This window comes from Vulpes lagopus, chromosome 2, assembly GCF_018345385.1.
Source record: "Vulpes lagopus strain Blue_001 chromosome 2, ASM1834538v1, whole genome shotgun sequence".
In the NCBI taxonomy this organism is placed as follows: domain Eukaryota; kingdom Metazoa; phylum Chordata; class Mammalia; order Carnivora; family Canidae; genus Vulpes; species Vulpes lagopus.
In genome coordinates, this window is record NC_054825.1 from 142,080,594 (window position 1) to 142,097,177 (window position 16,584).

Here is a 16,584-nt window from a genome sequence, read left to right on the forward strand (position 1 = left end):
TTTCTCAGAATAGTCTCATGCTATACATTGGTCATAAAAATGTTTTCAATTCAGAGGCCTTCCCTGAACTCATTCAGAAATGGTCAGACTGGATTGGATTTCCTCAGACTTCTCTGACTTTCAGTAACATCCTATTGACTCCTTCATTAAAGCTTTGGGAATTTGTACTGGCTCTGTCATTGTCTTTGTGAAAAACTTTAGTTCCTCATTTTAAGAAGTTTGTGATAATCTATTTGTTTGCCAATACACCAGACATATCTCCAAATCCACACTAGTGTAGTGATGAGTCATGGCTCATGATAAACTTGACCTCTCAGCTTAAGAGTGGATTCATCTTAACCTCAGGCTTCATTTCTGAGCTGAGCCTTGTTGGCTTAAAAGTAGAAAAGATGGCAGTCTAGATATGTCATCATTGTTTATGCTTCTTTTTCTTTTTTTAAACCTTGTTACCACTGAGTGCTAAATCAATGATCATCCACCTCAAATAAATCTGACCACCTGTAATGAGGGTGGGTATCCTGTACTATTGTTTCAGACTCTCAAAAGTTCTTTTTCCTCACCACCTACTTTTCTGGCTCTTATTCACCTATGTCATTGGATGATTCCTGGAAAAAAAACCTCACCAAATATCATCGTCGTCGTCCTCGTCGTCATCATCATCAATATTAAATATTTATTTTTTTAAGATTTTATTTATTCATGAAAGACAGAGATAGAGAGAGGCAGAGACACAGGCAGAGGGAGAAGCAGGCTCCACGCAGGGAGCCCGATGTGGGACTGGATCCCTGAACGGAAGGCAGTGGCTCAACTGCTGAGCCACCCAGGTGTCCCAATATTAAATATTTATTGAACACATACTAAATGACAGATGTTTTTCTTAGGACTACAGATTTCACTTTATTGCACTTCATCTTCACAATCTTATGATTGTGTATATTACCCCTAATTTAAAGTAAGCAAATTCCATAGCGCCCTTTTTCCTTTTATTCCTTCCCCTTCAATCTACATTGAAAATCCCCTCATAGGAAATTCCGTGTAGGTGCAGCGTGAGGCCTTGTGGTTAATTTTTTTTCTTGAAATAGAGACAATCTTTGTCTGTGCAAGTAACACATACTTGAGAAATGTGTAATACTGCTGAGTGCATATGGTGTAAGGAAAATTCTACTCTCCGAAAGATATTCTAAAACTATTCAGTCAAACTATATATATCCAGTATACTTCTCCCACGGTGGATCTCCAATGGGTAGCTTCTATTGGTTTGTCACCCATGTGAGAGTCAAAGAAAGTTTCTGAATGACTGACCCTAAGTCAGATGCCAACCCTGTGGCCCCTTTGGCATCCACAGAGAAGAAACTACTTCCAAGCAAGAGTTAACCTCCCCTATGGCACTGTGATGATTTATTTTATGTCAGTTTGACTGGATATTCTGGCTGTACCTATCAGGATATTTCTGGGTGAGATTATGCTTAAATTGTAGACTGGGGAAAGATTCCCCTCCTTGATGTGAGTGAGACTCATCCAATCAATTGAAGGCTTGAATAGAACAAAAGCCTGGCCCTCCTGCAAATAATGGGATCTAATGACTGCCTGGAGCCAGAACATTGGTTGTTTTTTTTGTTTTGTTTTGTTTTGTTTTGTTTTGTTTTGTTTTTAACTCCCGTCAGACTAGAACTGAAATATTAGCTCTTCCTGGATCCTAAGACTGCCAGCTTCCGGACAGGATCTATACCAACAGATCTTCTGGTTTTCATGCCTGACTCACACTGTAAATGCATCATTGGGTCTCATAGGTCCCCAGCTTGCCCACTGCAGATCTTGGGATTTATCAGCCTCCATAATCATGTGAGCCAATTCTCTCTCTCTCTCTCTCTCTCTCTCTCTCTCTCTCTCTCACACACACACACACACACACACACACACTCACTCACACACACACACACACACACACGCAGAGTAATGGTCCTGTTCTGTTTCTCTGGAGAACCTTGATTAATACAGGCAGGGAACTTAACAGCAGTCAGGCAAAAAGTTTCAAATCTCCACTACAATAGAATTTTCCATCATTTTGAACATGTTCTTAAATCTGCTCATTTCCCTCTCAACTATACATCTCATTGAAGTGCTATAAATAGATCAGGGTCTGCCATTTAAGTAAAGAAGTCCATTTTTATTTCAATTGTATTGTTACTTGCCCCTCTTTGATTTTCCACCTTGCAACTTTTTAATAAAATAAGATTTTAAAAATTTCATAGTTTTTATCTAATTGTTTGATCCTGATTGTACCCAGCATGGCATGGTCTGGGTCAAATTAAAATGCTGGGTTGCAGGCAGCACTACAAATTGATGTCTTGCAGTGCTCATTTTTCAATCATATGAAATTTCACTGCAAACATGCTCAAGTCAAAGACTTTTGGTGCCCCATGTCCTATCCCATAAGGATTTAATTCATTCTTCCTTCCCTTGCTATAAACCAAGGCTGACAGAAACTGCTATGAGAAGGGGTGGGACATGGAGGGAGACTTTTCTCTCCCTCCCTAATTCTGCTTCTTTACTGTGAAGCCTTCATTACACAAATGAAAGTGGAGTAACAAGAAATGGGCATCCTAAAAAGCATCAGGATTGAAGCAAAGTTGAATATTCTAACAATCACTTGGTCAGGAGGAAGGCAGGTATGAGCAGTTAACAAATTTGAAGCCAGATTTGCTCACTACATGAAAGTTGTCTCTGATTGTATGTCCTGTCATTTCAACAGCACAGTATAATAGAATATAGCATTTAATCAGAAAGTACTGATTAACATAGTAAAGCAATTATTGCAGTGAGAATGATTCGATTTAATAAAAATTTTAAAAAAGAGAATCAAACCATGCCAGCCAAATTACTTACCTCCCAGGTGTAGGCTAAGGGAGAGCATACAGCACCATTTGCTGCTCAAGCAGGTGGGAATCCTGCCTCGCCTTCATTTCCAACACTATATTTATAAAGAGGATCTACTTATCTCTTCACTGCAGCAGTGAAGTCTAGAAATGGAAATGCTAAACTTTCACGTCAAGACATTATACTGGTTGCAGTCTGTCTCACATCAAACCCATAGAAATGATAGAAAACACATTTTAAAGGATATTCAGCCATGCTGAAAATAAAAAGAAGACATCTCCTATAATAGATAAGAAACTCTGAGAAATCCTGGAAACACAAAAGTCCAATAGATTGAGATTATAAGAAAACTCCTAGCACAAGAAAAGTGTAAGAAAGTTCTAGCAGCAAAGGTGAATCCTACGATGCAATTTCAACGTGAACGTTCTCGTCCAGGATGTCATGGGAAGTTTATGTTTTTCAGAATCTCAAGAAAAATCAGTTGAAGAATTAAGGGGGAAAAACTTTACTTCCTCTCGAAGCTAACAATCAACATGGAGGTATTACCGGGAATTTGGACAGAAACATGGAGGAGAGAAGTAGGAATGATTTAAATCCAGTTTCGCTATGGTACAAATGAGTGTTCATGGCCAGGTCTGCTAACAGTTATCTGTGTAAATAAAATAATCAATAGGTTTACCTCATAGCACATTTTAAACAAGTTCAATGAATGGTGTATCCAAAAAATAACAAGTTTGGAAAGCAAAACAAAGTCCTTAAATTAGCAACTTCAAGTAGTGATTCTGGGCAGGCCAGTGAACTTCCTAGCAGATTTTATTGTTATGTCATTCACATACAGCTCAATGATATTTTCTGGCACTTTGAGCATCTGAATATTTGCTCTAGGCGATAGTTCTTTGTAAATACCTTAAGAGAGGAAATGCAAGGAGAAGATGTAAATATTATTGAAGGATGTTCCCTTGGGAAATCAGAAAGTGATCTAATATCTGAATGAGCAAAAGCAATATAGATTTTGATAAAAACCTCAAATTGCTAAAAAAAAATAATAATAAGCTTATATGAAGCCATGTGTATCCTAAGATCCAATGTAAAGATGGTTTTGGATGAGTGAACAAACATCAATGCAGAATAAAAGCAATCTTTGTCATGAAACATAGATTGAGGCTACGGAATAGGGCAACTAATGCTTTGTGTGTTTTAAAATTCAAGGATGTTAACTTTTAAACATTAAATATATGTGGTATGGAGTAATCTTTACATTTTCAAATGATTTTTATTTGACATTTGTTTTGTTTTGATGTCGTGGTCTTTCAAGGAGTCACCAGCTTTATTCTAAAGATCATTGAGAGTATAATATTAATAATCTATCAAGAACTATTTTTTTAAGAAGCTTAACAAAATTACCTGGAAAACTGTGAGCTATGTCACAGTTTGAATTCCAAGAATGTTAATGCAACAAGACTTCTCCATACCAAATGTCTGCTATGATTCCCAGCCCATATGGAGTTGTGTGTGCCAGACCCTACATGGAGAGCTTCATGGACTTTTATTCAACCACTTCTCACAAAACCTCCTGGGGGACATGCTATTATCCTCCAAGCTTTACTGGGGAGGACAGTGAGGCTACAAGATAGTGTGTCTTTCCCCTTGGCCACCTGATTAACAAGCGGCAGATGCCACCCAAATCTTGGACTCTGGAGCCCGTTCTCTTCACCAAGCCTCCATCACCTCTCCCTCCATGTGGACAGCCTAGAACTGGCACAGTGACAAGACTTGGCCTCTAGCCTTCAAGAGTCAAACACTAATGGGGTGAATGGATGCAGAAATGAGCAACTGTAATTATGTTGGTGAGAAAGAAGAGGAGAAAAAGTAGACAAGGGAATAAGGAGTGAGGAGGAGGAGAAAGAAAATGGAAGAAGCCAAGGGGAAGCTGACGAGAAGGAGAAGTTATAAATGCAAAGATAAGGCCATGAAGCCGATTCTATGCCAACCCCATCTAACCTAGTGGATGAGACCTGTCCAGTTTCACTGCCTTATCTGCATAAGACAAGGAGACCTTTGACACAACCTCCAAGTCTAGCATGAGGAAGGACCACATGAATGAATCCCTGTGTGGTACTCAGAGCTCCTATTAGGACCACAACCACCAGGGAAGAGTAGGCTAGTGAAGGTGGATGGAGCCTTGAAACAATAGTTATTTGAAAAACAAAAACAAAAAACAACCCAACTGTATAGTCTAGGTGCAGCCAACAAAGCACCGTCCAAATGGCAGAAGCACCCAGGAAACAAAACACCAAGCAAACCACATCTCAGCTCAGGGGGTGCAGATGGATGTGTTAGGAGAGTGAGGTTCACAGAGATTCCAAGAGACACAAAGGCACCAAAGCTAGAAACCTAAGAAACATCTAGGTTCTAAGGGGACAGATGTCTTTTCAAGTACCTAAAGCCATGGGGACTAACTAGGGGTTTTCCTTTCCTTTCTTAAGTGAAAACCTCTTTCTTATCACAGAGAATCCTGGGTTGTTTTTGTTTTTAATTTCAAATTGGAATTATAAGCCTATAAGACCCCATAACTTTATATGCTTATTGCTCCTTTACCTCTGTCTGGAATACATGGTGTGTTTTAATGAGAAACTGAATTAAATGTATTAAATAAAAACAATAAAATATAAAATAAAATAAAAATAGAAAGTAGGTTGATATGCTGTGATGCTGGGTGTGGGAGGAATTTGTTTGGTGTCTGTTTTTATGGTTAATTAGCAATTCTTCACTAAATTAAGCCACACAGGAGGAAGAAGTAACCTAAAACGTCATAAGGTTATAGTTGCTGTTACTGCATTAATTAGCGTTAACTTCACATAAAACTTTAAAAAAAAAAGTTTGAGCTCCCTCTTGTGGTAGTACATTTTGAGAGCTGAACTCAAATATCAGATTTTTTTTTTTTTTTTTTTTTTTTGTGAGGGAAAAGCATGGCCATGTCTTAGTGAAACAAAAGAAAAATTGCATTTTTTTAAAAAAAAGAAGAAAAAGAGACAGAAGACACTGGTTTCAGAGTGCGCAAAAGATCTGTTCATGCGAAGGACTTATAACATCAGAAATAAAGTGTATGCTGGGCAGCCCGGGTGGCTCAGTGGTTTAGCTCTGCCTTCAGCCCAGGGCCTGATCCTGGAGAGCGGGGATCCAGTCCCATGTCAGGCTCCCTTCATGGAGCCTGCTTCTCCCTCTGCCTGTGTCTCTGCCCCCCTCTCTCTCTCTCTCTCTATCTCTGTGTCTCTCATGAATAAATAAATTAAAAAAAAAAAAAAAAGAAATAGAGTGTATGCTGATGGCCCTTGGATAGCATCCTGCTGATAAATGGAGTATGCATGTATGTGTGCACACAGGTGTGTGTATGTGTGTGTATGAATTTGTGCTAATTATTAACATTTAAAATATTTTGATATGTGACATAAAAATTCATGTCTCCGGGTTCAATTTAAAAATCAGAGGGTCGGGACATCTGGGTGGCTCAATGGTTGAATGTCTGCCTTTGGTTCAAGGCATGATCCCGGGGTCCTGGGGTGGAGTCTCACATTGGGCTCCCCACAGGGAGCCTGCTTCTCCTTCTACTTATGTCTCTGCCTCTCTTTGTGTGTTTCTCATGAATAAATAAATAAAATCTTTTTTAAAAAATTAAAAATAATCAGAGGGTCTGGAGCCCTAGTTCTGCAATAATTGCCTAGAACTGAATAGTCAAGGCTCCCTAAAGTTAAGACAGTTCTTGTTCATTTTATTATATTCCATTAGACAGCTTTATTGTGTATTTTCTTGGCCTCATTTGGAGGCTGGGTTTGTGATCCCTGTTAAAGGAGGAAGTGTGTAGCAAAAAGCACCTATGTCTTGGAAGAGCAGAAAACCTGGAATTAAAGGCTATTCTAGTTCTCAGCTTTGTCACTTCCGGGCCAGGTCACTTTGGGGAAAACCAGTCCCTATCTTGAGGCCTTGGCATTCTTATTATTTCTTTTTCTCATCTAATCCAATTCTGGCCTTTCTTTTTTAACTAAAGAGAGTATGTATATAGAGGAGATGTGGATTATAATCTACACCACTGTTTTAAGGAATGTTCATTTCTCAAGAACAAGCAAATGATGGTCAAGCTTCCAAGTATCTAGTTCGCTGTAATTTAGACACATTTTGTGAGATCTCTCTTACTCCCCAAGAGAGAGTAAGTAATCAAAACATTCTAAGAAGTGCCCTCTGTGTGTCCTTTTCTTATCAGCTTTGTCCCCACCCTAGTATCACCCTCCCTGACAAACTTCCCCAATCACCTTGCTAAAGCAGCCCTCCTAGCCACCCTGTCACATTTCCCTTATTTTACATGTCTCCTGGCCATTATCAGTGGTAGAAGTAGCTTTATTTTTTTTCAATTTACTCATGTGTTCATTCAGCATATTTATTTGTTTTTGTAAAGGTTTATTGCCTGTATCCTCCTTATGGGAAGGAAGGATTGTGTTCAATTCTGGATTGTGGAGCCTACTACAGTGCCTGATGCTAACTGTCCCAAAGATATTTATGTACCTTATAGGAGAATTTCCCAACCTATGCTGAAGATTGGTTCATTCTGTATATTCTCAGAAGTTATCCCCAGGGAGAATAGAAAAAGGAGAAGTAATGAGAGTCATGGAAGTCCAGCTGATGTTATTAAGGAAGACCAAGAGTGACTATTCACAATCAAGGAGGTAACAATTCACTTTGCTGAGTTGTGAACTAGCAGTTGTGAACTAGGAAACACTTCTCAGCAGCCAGTCTGCCCTGAACATGAACCCAATGAACCCAACAGGCAAAAAGGATTCATTGGATTCATCTAGGAAAAGTTGGTAATACTTGTGAGTTACAGATTTGTCATTCATTTTTCATAACTTCTAACTCGAAAGGGGGTTTAAGAATTAAATAATTTGGAAAAAAAAGAATTAAATAATTTGGAAAATTGGGAAGAAAATGTCTTCATTCCTAGGGCCAGTTCTCCTTTATTCATTTTTCATAGTTTATCACAGATCATATTAACAGCAAGAAGGCAATCAATAGCCCTGTGACAAACATAGTTAAGAAAAATGAACTACAAATGCTATTACAAAGTAATAATTTGATTTTTTTAAATTCATAGGCTTAGGAAATAGTATGAGTTAGTATTCAATCTATCATTCCCTCAAGAATCATATCCCCATGTCCCAGAAAAGGAAACTCTGTAACCCCCATTTATATTCTACTAATTATAAATCAACAGAAAAGGCAATACAAAAAGTGTCAAAGTATACGTCTGTCAACGCTTTCTTCTTCCCTCTTCACTGGCTCCCCTACACCCTCCAGACAACCTGGGCAAGATACCACTCTTTGACCTGGCATGTCGTTGCTTTCAAAAAAGTGATATTTTATTTTACTTTTTTATTTTATTTTATTTTATTTTATTTTATTTTATTTTATTATTTCACTTCATTTTAATAATCTCTACACCCAACATGGGATTCAAACCCACAACTCCAAGATCAAGAGTCACATGCTTCTCTGGCTGAGCCACCCAGGTGCCCCAAGAAACTTTGATTTTTAAACGGCTATTATTGTTTCTTAGCCAGAAAACTTCCCTGTGTCTGACCAGCCTTAGGTCCAAAGGAGGTATTTATTAATCAAGATCCCAAATGAAGGGACACCTGGGTGGTTCAATGGTTGAGCATCTGCCTTCAGCTCAGGGCATCGGGCTCCCTGTGGAGAGCCTGCTTCTCTGCCTCTCTCTCCGTGTCTCTCATGAATAAATAAATAAAATCATTTTTAAAAAATCCCAAATAAATTGCATCCATATCTTGATACATAAACATTAGTACTCTGTAAAGTGCCACTTGCTTCTTTGTTGATTCATAGTTTATTAATTGATCTATCAGGCTTTTTCACCATGAAGCTTGCTCTGTAGTCTTACATTGTTCCTCCAGTCCCTCAAACCAACATCTGAGAAGTGCCTGTCATAGATGTCTGTCGTGGGGACACCAGATCCCTCTCAGGTGGGTCATCTCTCATGGTCCCCATGCTGCCAACTGATGGCAGTGCCACAGCGAAGTCATCCTCCATTCACAGATGAGCAGAATGTCTCTCTCCCATACGAGTCAGGCTTTATCCCCTGGCCACCAGTAGAGCAGCGCATCACATGTACCCCACTGTCCTGGAGTTCTCCCTCCTTCGATCAGACTCTATCTGCAGTTTCTGTCTGTCTCCACTGGGCTCTAATCTAATCCATTCATATTTCGTTTCCCCACCATTCCTCAAAGGCAGCATCCCCTACTCCCAATGCAAATCAACTGCTGAAATCAGTTGGGTGGGAGCCACCAGCTCTAGCAGTTTATCATAGATTTCCCAGCATATCTGAAACCCAGCTCTGTGTACAATTTAATTGAAACCTTCACAGAGACTTACTTCATAAACCGTTTTTAGAGCAGCACTCACTGTCAAATAGAAAGGGAATGCAGCCACATATGTAAGCCACATGTCGTTTAAAATTTCTTAGTAGCCACATAAAGAAGGCAAAAGAAATAAGTGAAAGTAATTTTAGTAATTTAGTCCATTTGGCCAAAAGTATGCAAAATAATATCTTTCCCACACTCAATCAAAAAGAAAAAGATATTAATGAGATATTTGTGGTGGCTTTTTCACAGTCTTCCAATTCAGGCTGAAGTTTATCTTTATAGCACGTCACAATTTCTAGCCCTGTTGCAAGTGCTCAGTAGTCCCATATGGCTGGTGTCTGCCTGATTGGGCAGCTCTGATTTGGAGCACAGAAACGAATTGGAGGCATCATGCTGTGCAACCCCCTTATCTTGCCAACCAGACCAAGAGAGGCTACATAATTCCTATAAGTCAAACAGCTAATCAGTAGCAGAGAAAAGACTAGAACCCTGGGGCTCTGATGCTCAATCACACACATTTTTATTCATTTAATGCTGCTTGTGTTATATTTGCTAAGCCACTCTGTTCCTAAAACACTCCCTTCTAAAAAAATATTAAATATGTGCCAAGATAATCTGAGCAGATTTGTTTTCATTTTTGTGGGGGTTTTTGTTTGTTTGTATGTTACTTTTTAAGTAACACAATGTAGAGCTTGACCTAATGACCCTGAGATTAAGTTGCATGTCCTTAAAGACGAGATAGATGAAACCTAGTTGAGGGTGAGTATTTAGCCTGGGTCACAAAGCTATTAATGATGACCAGGAAATCACAAAGCCAGTGAATTACGCTTTTAGTCAGGAACAGAACTTGAACTCAAACCTTAGATTCTCTGGTCAGTGCTCTTTACCCCTCCACCTCCCACCACACCCCACTCAACCCCCACAGTTAACCTAATAGTCTATTGACTTGACATATATGGAGACTTTTCTGTGATACAAAGACTGACTATGTTCACTGGGTCTTATCTATTACTTCACGAAGGACAAACGTATCCTGTGGAACCAACTCATTCCAGATCCTGTTGAGATCATTTGTACCTCCAGCCAATGGCTCCTTCCGCGGCAGGCTAATTTTCTTCTGTTGATGGGCCATTCCATAGTCACTTGTGCAGCTCTGAATTCCACTACAGATGTATTTGCCAATTCCAAGGTCCCTGTCCTAAGCATCATACCCTTCAGACCTGTTCGTCTGTCTATTGTCTTGGTCAGAGGTATCTTCACATCATGTGTAACAATACCACATTCACAAAAAAATTTCCCTTAATTAATATCATCCAGTTTGACCTGCCTTAACATATAGACTCATTTATCAAAATGTGGACTCAAGCAATTTCTTCCATTCTTCTATTATCAAATCAGTGCTATTCTCCTGCAGGAAAAAACTTTGATCTAAAAGAAAAAGAAAATCATTTTAGGATCTTAGCCTTCAAATCAGTCACAATCTCTGTTCCTGTGGACTCATGGTCCTTATTTGGTCCATTTATATAATCCTTGCAAAATGCTAACCATACCTGTAGGGCTTTACGCTCTAATTTATAAGAACATCATATTACTAATTCTGTGGCTGGATTATATGATAGAGCAAGTAAGCAAGTGTTTAGAGAAACAACAGAGCAGGATATTTTTTTGGGGGGGGGAGGGGGGAGAAGCATCTGACCTTAATATGCATGTAAGTTTAATATTTTAAGATTAATCTTACTTTAATTTAAAATTAGATATTGAAAAAATAAATAAATAAAATAAAATTAGATATTGAGGATCACCATGATATTTTCAGTGTTCCATTCCTATAAAAATTATGATCAAGCTTTGGAAAATTCTCATTTTAATAGTCTTCTCAATGACTTCACATAGCTTATATGTATGGTCAAGTAGAAAAATTAATTATATCATAATTACAAATATTTAGAACTCCCTAAGGATGACAACCATGGCTATTACTTAGCACTAACTGCATGTCAGACACAGAGCTATGTTTTATGTAGTTTTATCTTTTAATCCCAAATAGAAACTTTATGTAGGACTCATATTATCCCCATTTTTAAAGATTTTTATTTTTATTTTTTAAGATTTATTTATTTATTATTTATGATAGAGAGAGAGAGAGAGAGGCAGAGACATAGGAGGAGGGAGAAGCAGGCTCCATGCTGGGAGCCCATCGCAGGACTCCATCCCGAGACTCCAGGATCACGCCCTGGGCTGTGGGATGCCAAACTCCTGAGCCACCCAGGGATCCCCCTGCCCATTTCTAAAGATAAGAAACATGAGGTTTTGAACAAGTTCTTTAAAGCCACATGAGGTATTTTATAGCCTTAAAACATATCTTGAAGTAATTTTATGACACGGGAAAATGTTAAATAAAGAAGTAAGATAAAACTAAATATATCTCAGAATCCAAAGTATTTTATTAAGTCTCTGTGTATACGTGTGTAAATCTGAAGGGAAGAAATGTGCCAAAACACCAAAAGCAGTTTTTCTGGGTAGTAGAATTATGAGTTTTTTGTTTTTTGTTTTTATTTACTTTTAATTCTATTCAAAATTTTTAAAATGCTGTAACAAACAAGTACCTCTTTTTTTTTTTTTTAAGATTTTATTCATTTATTCATGAGAAACACAGAAAGAGAGAGGCAGAGACACAGGCAGAGGGAGAAGCAGGCTCCATGCAGGAAGCCTGATGTGGGACTCTAAACCAGGTCTCCAGGATCATGCCCCCGGCCAAAGGCAGGTGCTAAACCGCTGAGCCACCCAGGGATCCCTAAAAGTTTTTATTTTAAAAAAAATTTATTTATTTGAGAGAGAGTGTTCTTATGCAAGGGGCGGGGGGGGGGGGGGACCCTGAGATCATGACCTGAGAGCCGAAATCAAGAGACACTTAACTGACTGAGCTACCTAGGTACTCTTATTATAAGGTTTTAAATAACCACAAGGATTTGAAATTTATGAAAAAGTTGTATAGTATAAAATATCTAAGTTCTCAGAAGAGGTCAAGTATTTCTTATGTATATTTTTCTGTTATTCATAGTTACTAAGTCACCAAGACCCATTCTTGAAAAGGAACCTGGACCATCCAAGGCCAAATATCAAGGCGATCAGTTACCAGAGAACTCTGAGAAAAATAAATCTCATAAAGGAGCTTGAGAACTCCTGTCACCATCACATTATGGTATTTCCTTCTTGCAGGAAGTAAAGACAAAAAGAACCCATGACTATAGTCCATTAAAAACAAAACAAAACAAACACATGCTTAAGTCTTGATGTCTTTCTTCCAAAAAATCAAGTGCATATCTGCATTGAGAGCTGAAAACGCTTACCAATCCCATTCTTAAGTCTTTTTTTTTTTTTTTATGATAGGCACAGAGAGAGAGAGAGAGAGAGAGACAGAGAGAGGCAGAGACACAGGCAGAGGGAGAAGCAGGCTCCATGCACCAGGAGCCCGACGTGGGATTCGATCCCGGGTCTCCAGGATCGCGCCCTGGGCCAAAGGCAGGGGCCAAATCGCTGCACCACCCAGGGATCCCCCATTCTTAAGTCTTGAAGCCTGCTTACTCATTCTTTTGGGATATATTTCTTGACAAATAAATTATGGAGATGTTTTTACACTTATACACCAAACAAGGCAAAAGAAAGTTATAATTGGGTATTATATTTTTGATTCAAAGGAAGGTCATCAGATTCTCATCTCATTGGTTTCCTTCTGCTGAAATACAACCTTGGTTTCCCCCAAAAAAAACTTGGTTTTCCTTGAAGGCTAAACTTCTTTGTTTGCATTCTATTCATTAAGCATGTGATGCCGGTGCTGAGGTCCATTCACTAAGTTTGTGAGGCCCATCAAAAAACTCCTAGCCTTGGAAGAAAGCTGGGAAAGGTGAGGGTACATCTGGATTTTGCTTGGCATTGCACTTGATGAGAATAAGAGAGAGTAAAATTCTTTTCTAATTTCTAACAATGTACTGTAATATCTATGTCATCATGAAGAAAGTCACAGTCTTGCCTTAAATGGAAAAGTATCATTGACTTTCCTCAATCTTAAAATGGCTTTGTAAATTGTAATATCATTCTAGAAGATTCTGAAAAAGAAGAAGATCAATATGTCAGGTGGTGCAAAACAATGGGAGAAAATAGAGAGAAAAGGCGATACTTGGGCTACATTTCTTTTGATAAATATGTGACATAGTGTTTGATAAATGTTTATCAAGTGGATGAAGATGTACTAGCCTCATAGTGGTTCCTGGGGATCATGCACCCAGTGTTGTCCCAGCATGTATTACAGGCCCACTTCCTCACAATCTACCCATATTCTCTGTGGAAACGGCTGGTAAAACAAAGTGAAATATTGCACGTTCCAGTAGAGTCAAGTAGGTTAAAGGCAGGGCTCCAGCACTAAAGTCTAAGGCAGGGAAATTGACCCAAAACCTCTTCTTATTAACTCATCTACTGAGGAGTGAAGATAGCAAAGACTGACCCCGTGTGGCAACTAGGGGAATTATACCTCACTATATTCTAATATTTGGGCCACCAAATATATTTCCAAACCTGGCCAGCATGGGCTCCGGCTCTGGTACATTTAGGGATCCATCAGGATATGAAAATATAGTTCAGGTCAAATTGTTGCTAATACTAACCCCTTGATGTAGTTTAAACCATGTGCTCCTCTCAGAAGCCAAAGGAGATAATTCAAACTAAGTGTCAAAATGCAGTTTTTCAGTTTTCAAATCAATGGTAAGCTCTTCAGAAGAGTAAATTTAGTTTTCATATATATTTGCCAGAATTTATTTTTTATTCCCCTCAGAAAAAACTTAAAAGTGCAGTCTGGCTGGTTGGTTTGTTCATTTACCTTCTAAAATTTTTCCTATGGCTCTGATCATTATATATATATATACAGAAATAATGATATAGAACTATCATCGTGATCAGAACCTTCCTACTACAAGGCTATTCCTCAGACAGTCTTTCAGATACTTGTTCATATAGTCCTGTGGAAATATGGGCAGCTCTCTGGAGACTAAAAGGATTAAATTTTCTAAAAATGCTTAACTTAAATCAGGTGGGTGTTTAGGTGCCATAAAAATCCAACTTATTTTTCAATTTTTAGAAAGACTGAAACTTAGAATTATCATATCTGAATTCTTATACCATGAGCATTTGTTCCAAATGTACATTGATCTAAGAGGTACAAACTCAATCATAAAATAAGTAAGTCATGGAGATGCAATGCACAGCAGAGGGAACATAGTCAATAAGATCGTTAATGACTGTGTATGGTAACATAGGTAACTAGACTGAAAAAAAAGTACACTGTCTTTCCCTAAATGAAGTCCTTGGGGGACGGTTTGTCATCTCTCATCATCTTTGTTTTGAAGCAGATCAAGAACAAGGGGGTGTCATCCACACTGTAAATTTGGCAACGCATATAAACCAATTCTCTAATCTTATTACTACACAGTACAAAACTGATCCACGTAGAAATAAGCATTCACTTTATTTACTCATCTGCATTATAACCAATGAGATGATAAACCCTGCACAGCAATACATAATTCGTTTCTGATATCCTAGTAACATTTCTCATGCAGATAACAGAAATTTTTGTTTCAAAGTGCAACTGCTTTAAGTTAAATTGATTCAATTTAATTAACAAGCATTTACTTGGTGCCCACCTGTGCACAGCACTATACTAGGCATATAAAAGAGCTAAAAGACATGATCCCTGCTGTTAGGGAGCTTACAGTCTGGATAGGACAGATGATCCATGTGTACAGGAAGCAATAAAGAACTGTTAAAAATCATGGGAAAATCTATTTAAATAAAAGACTCCGAATTAAAGACATTAGGGTCCAAGGAAACCTATGGAGGAGTGATACCATTCGGAATGGAAGCCAATCTGAAAGTGAAACTAAAGGAAGTACATCTTGAATTTGTATCATGGCAGTGATGAGTGAATGAAATTGGCAGAGGAACAGGGAGATGGTTTTATGGCCAGATGAAGAGTGAAGAAGGAAAAACTCAAAAACATGGTAATAAAAACCAGCAAGTCAATTGCAGGGAATAGCAAGCAAATTGGCTTAGCCCTGGAAAAGGACACTGTGGGTTAGCAGATGTAATGGAAGTCACACAACAATTCTTACCGAGGGCATTGGTTGCTGCTATTCAAAGTCAATTCAAACTTTAAATAAAGAATAATGCTTAAATACATCTATAAACTAAACCCCCTCCATTAAAGTGTATTTTCCCAACCTTAACAAAAAGCAAAGACAAATTATAGAATATTAGAATCTATACTCAGGAGATGTGATCACTGGAGGTCATGATCAGGCTGGGATGGAACTGTAACCATGTACAATGTCTTTTTTTTTTTTTTTTAACTCACAAAGAGGTGGGTTGTCTAAGACCTATGTACCTCAAGACGAGAGACCTTCAACCCAGTGCTAATTAGACCCCTATTTCCCTTAGGATTTTTCATTTAAAAATGCCATTCCTTTTCATACTGAATCCAGCAGAAAATAAAAAGTCTTGAGTGTATAGTTGTGGGGGCCCAGGATGGGGAGATAGATAAAAAAGAAGGAAAACAAGATGTCAGTTTCAAACTGTGAATTAATGAATAATTACAATTAATACTTTATAAAGATATTTCCGAACTCTGCAGGAAAAAAAGGGGTGAAATATCTGTTTCCAGGCAAAGAAAACTAAGGCAGAAGGAACATATAAAACCAAAGTCCACATTAGCAAACTACTTTTAATTAACCCAAAAGGTAAACCAGTAACCTGTATTGCTGAATCACAGCCACCCTTAAACTCTATTGTTAGAAGAAATGCCAGGGAAATGAGTCAGGCAAGAAAGTGGCAGTGGGGACAAATCTCTTAATTTGGAACAAGGTGGAGATCTTCCTTGCTGGACTAAGACTGATGATGCCTTGATTGACCAGCATGCCCTTGACCATCTATGAGGGTTAGAGCAGAGGAACAGCAACTTCACAATGCTTGTGTTCTTGCCTTTTACATGAATCAGTGCTTTTAAGCAGCAAGGTGAGGAGTACTTCTGAGCCCCAGCATTGTCTGTAGTTACTGGCCACCAGCAGCTGCAGCTGTGTGTGAGAGAGAAACAGAAACAGAGAGAGAGAGAAATGAGGAAGCAAAGTGACAATTTAGTTTTCGTTATGCTTAACATTCTGAAAGAGGTGATTTGAAATCTGTAACTTCCAAATGTGCCCCATGTTGCCATATACTTAGCATTTTTATAGTC

The 16,584-nt window shown here is 38.4% G+C and overlaps 1 protein-coding gene across 1 annotated transcript in view; it reads right to left on the reverse strand.

Annotated features, from left to right (window-relative positions):
- Positions 1 to 14,890: 14,890 nt before the first annotated feature.
- TMC1 (transmembrane channel like 1) overlaps positions 14,891 to 16,584 on the reverse strand; it is a 152,859-nt gene continuing 151,165 nt past the window's right edge. Inside the window, 1 exon segment of the mRNA XM_041746240.1 lies at positions 14,891 to 16,426. Within this exon segment, the coding sequence (XP_041602174.1) occupies positions 16,404 to 16,426 (23 nt within the window). The 3' untranslated portion in view covers positions 14,891 to 16,403.